The following is a 1,502-nucleotide window of genomic DNA, read 5'->3' on the forward strand; positions in this document are numbered from 1 at the left end:
ATGGAGAAACACAATCTCACGGTGGTGCATGAGTTCATTCTGATGGGCATCACAAATCGCCCTGAGTTGCAAGCTCCATTATTTGGGCTATTTCTCATCATCTATGTGGTCTCAGTGCTGGGCAACTTGGGCATGATACTCCTCACCAAGTTGGACTCCAGACTTCAAACACCCATGTACTTTTTTCTTAGAAACCTGGCTCTCACTGATTTTGGATACTCTACAGCTGTGGGCCCAAAAATGTTGTTAAATTTTGTTGTGGATCAAAATACAATTTCCTATTATTTTTGTGCTACACAGCTAGCTTTCTTTCTCTTCTTCATTGGAAGTGAATTATTTATTCTGTCTGCAATGGCCTATGATCGCTATGTGGCCATCTGTAATCCTCTCCTCTACACTGTCATCATGTCAAACAGATTTTGTCAGGTGCTGGTGGCAATTCCCTATCTCTATTGTACATTTATGTCACTTACAGTCACCATAAAAATTTTTACTTTATCCTTCTGTGGCTGCAATGTCATTAATCATTTCTACTGTGACTGTATGCCTTTAATATCTTTGCTGTGTTCAGACACTCATGATGTCGAATTGACAATTATGATCTTTGCAGCTTTTGATTTGATTTCTTCTCTTCTGATGGTCCTAGTGTCCTACCTGCTCATCCTCCTAGCCATTCTCAGGATGAAGTCTGCTGAGGGCAGGCGCAAGGCTTTCTCCACCTGTGGATCCCACCTGACAGTGGTCATAGTGTTCTATGGGACTTTGATATTTATGTATGTCCAGCCCAAGTCCAGTCATTCTTTGGACACTGATAAAGTGGCTTCCATATTTTACACACTGGTTATCCCCATGTTGAATCCCTTGATCTACAGCTTGAGGAACAAAGATGTCAAGTTTGCTCTACAAGGCACATGGAAAAAGATAAGCAACATCTTTTCTTAAAGATTACATAGAATATGAGTTCTATGACTATGGTTTGGTTATGAAGCCAATCAGTTTTCCCCCAGCATGTTTAGCAAACAATATATATTCAAATAATTAATCTTACTGTAGTAACAGTAAAATTTCTAAATGCTTATATATATTAGTGAACAAAACAGCACGTTCTTCTTTTCTGAATGGGGAAAGATGAATTTAAAAAAAAATTGAATAAATTGTATAATAAAGTAGAATGGATTTAAGACCTATAGACTCCACAAGCAAGTGTCAGAGTTTGATGCTGCATTGGAATGAGAAAGAATGGTAAATACAAAAAATGAGTTGATTTTTTTTTAGTCACAACTATAGTAATAAATTACTGATGACTGTGAATGTGCTTGTGTGTTTTTCTGGTTGTGCAAGCATAATCCCTGTGTTTTAAGTTTCATATACATCCATGGGTTGTGTTAAAATCCAACAGCATGAGTCATCAGGAGCTCAGTGTAGTACAGTGATTGAAATGACTGAGTCATTTGCTCTGAGCCCCTCTTTCACCTGGGGCTCCTGGGCTTCTGGTTTTCCTC

The 1,502-nt window shown here is 38.4% G+C and overlaps 1 protein-coding gene across 1 annotated transcript; it reads left to right on the forward strand.

The window, feature by feature from the left end:
* LOC107135342 (olfactory receptor 8K3-like) lies at positions 1-942 on the forward strand. Its single transcript, XM_015477227.1, has one exon. It carries the CDS (start codon positions 1-3, stop codon positions 940-942), a length of 942 nt encoding a protein of 313 aa, XP_015332713.1.
* Positions 943-1,502: the final 560 nt, after the last annotated feature.

Source organism: Marmota marmota, unplaced genomic scaffold (assembly GCF_001458135.2).
Source record: "Marmota marmota marmota unplaced genomic scaffold, marMar, whole genome shotgun sequence".
Taxonomy (NCBI): Eukaryota; Metazoa; Chordata; class Mammalia; order Rodentia; family Sciuridae; genus Marmota; species Marmota marmota.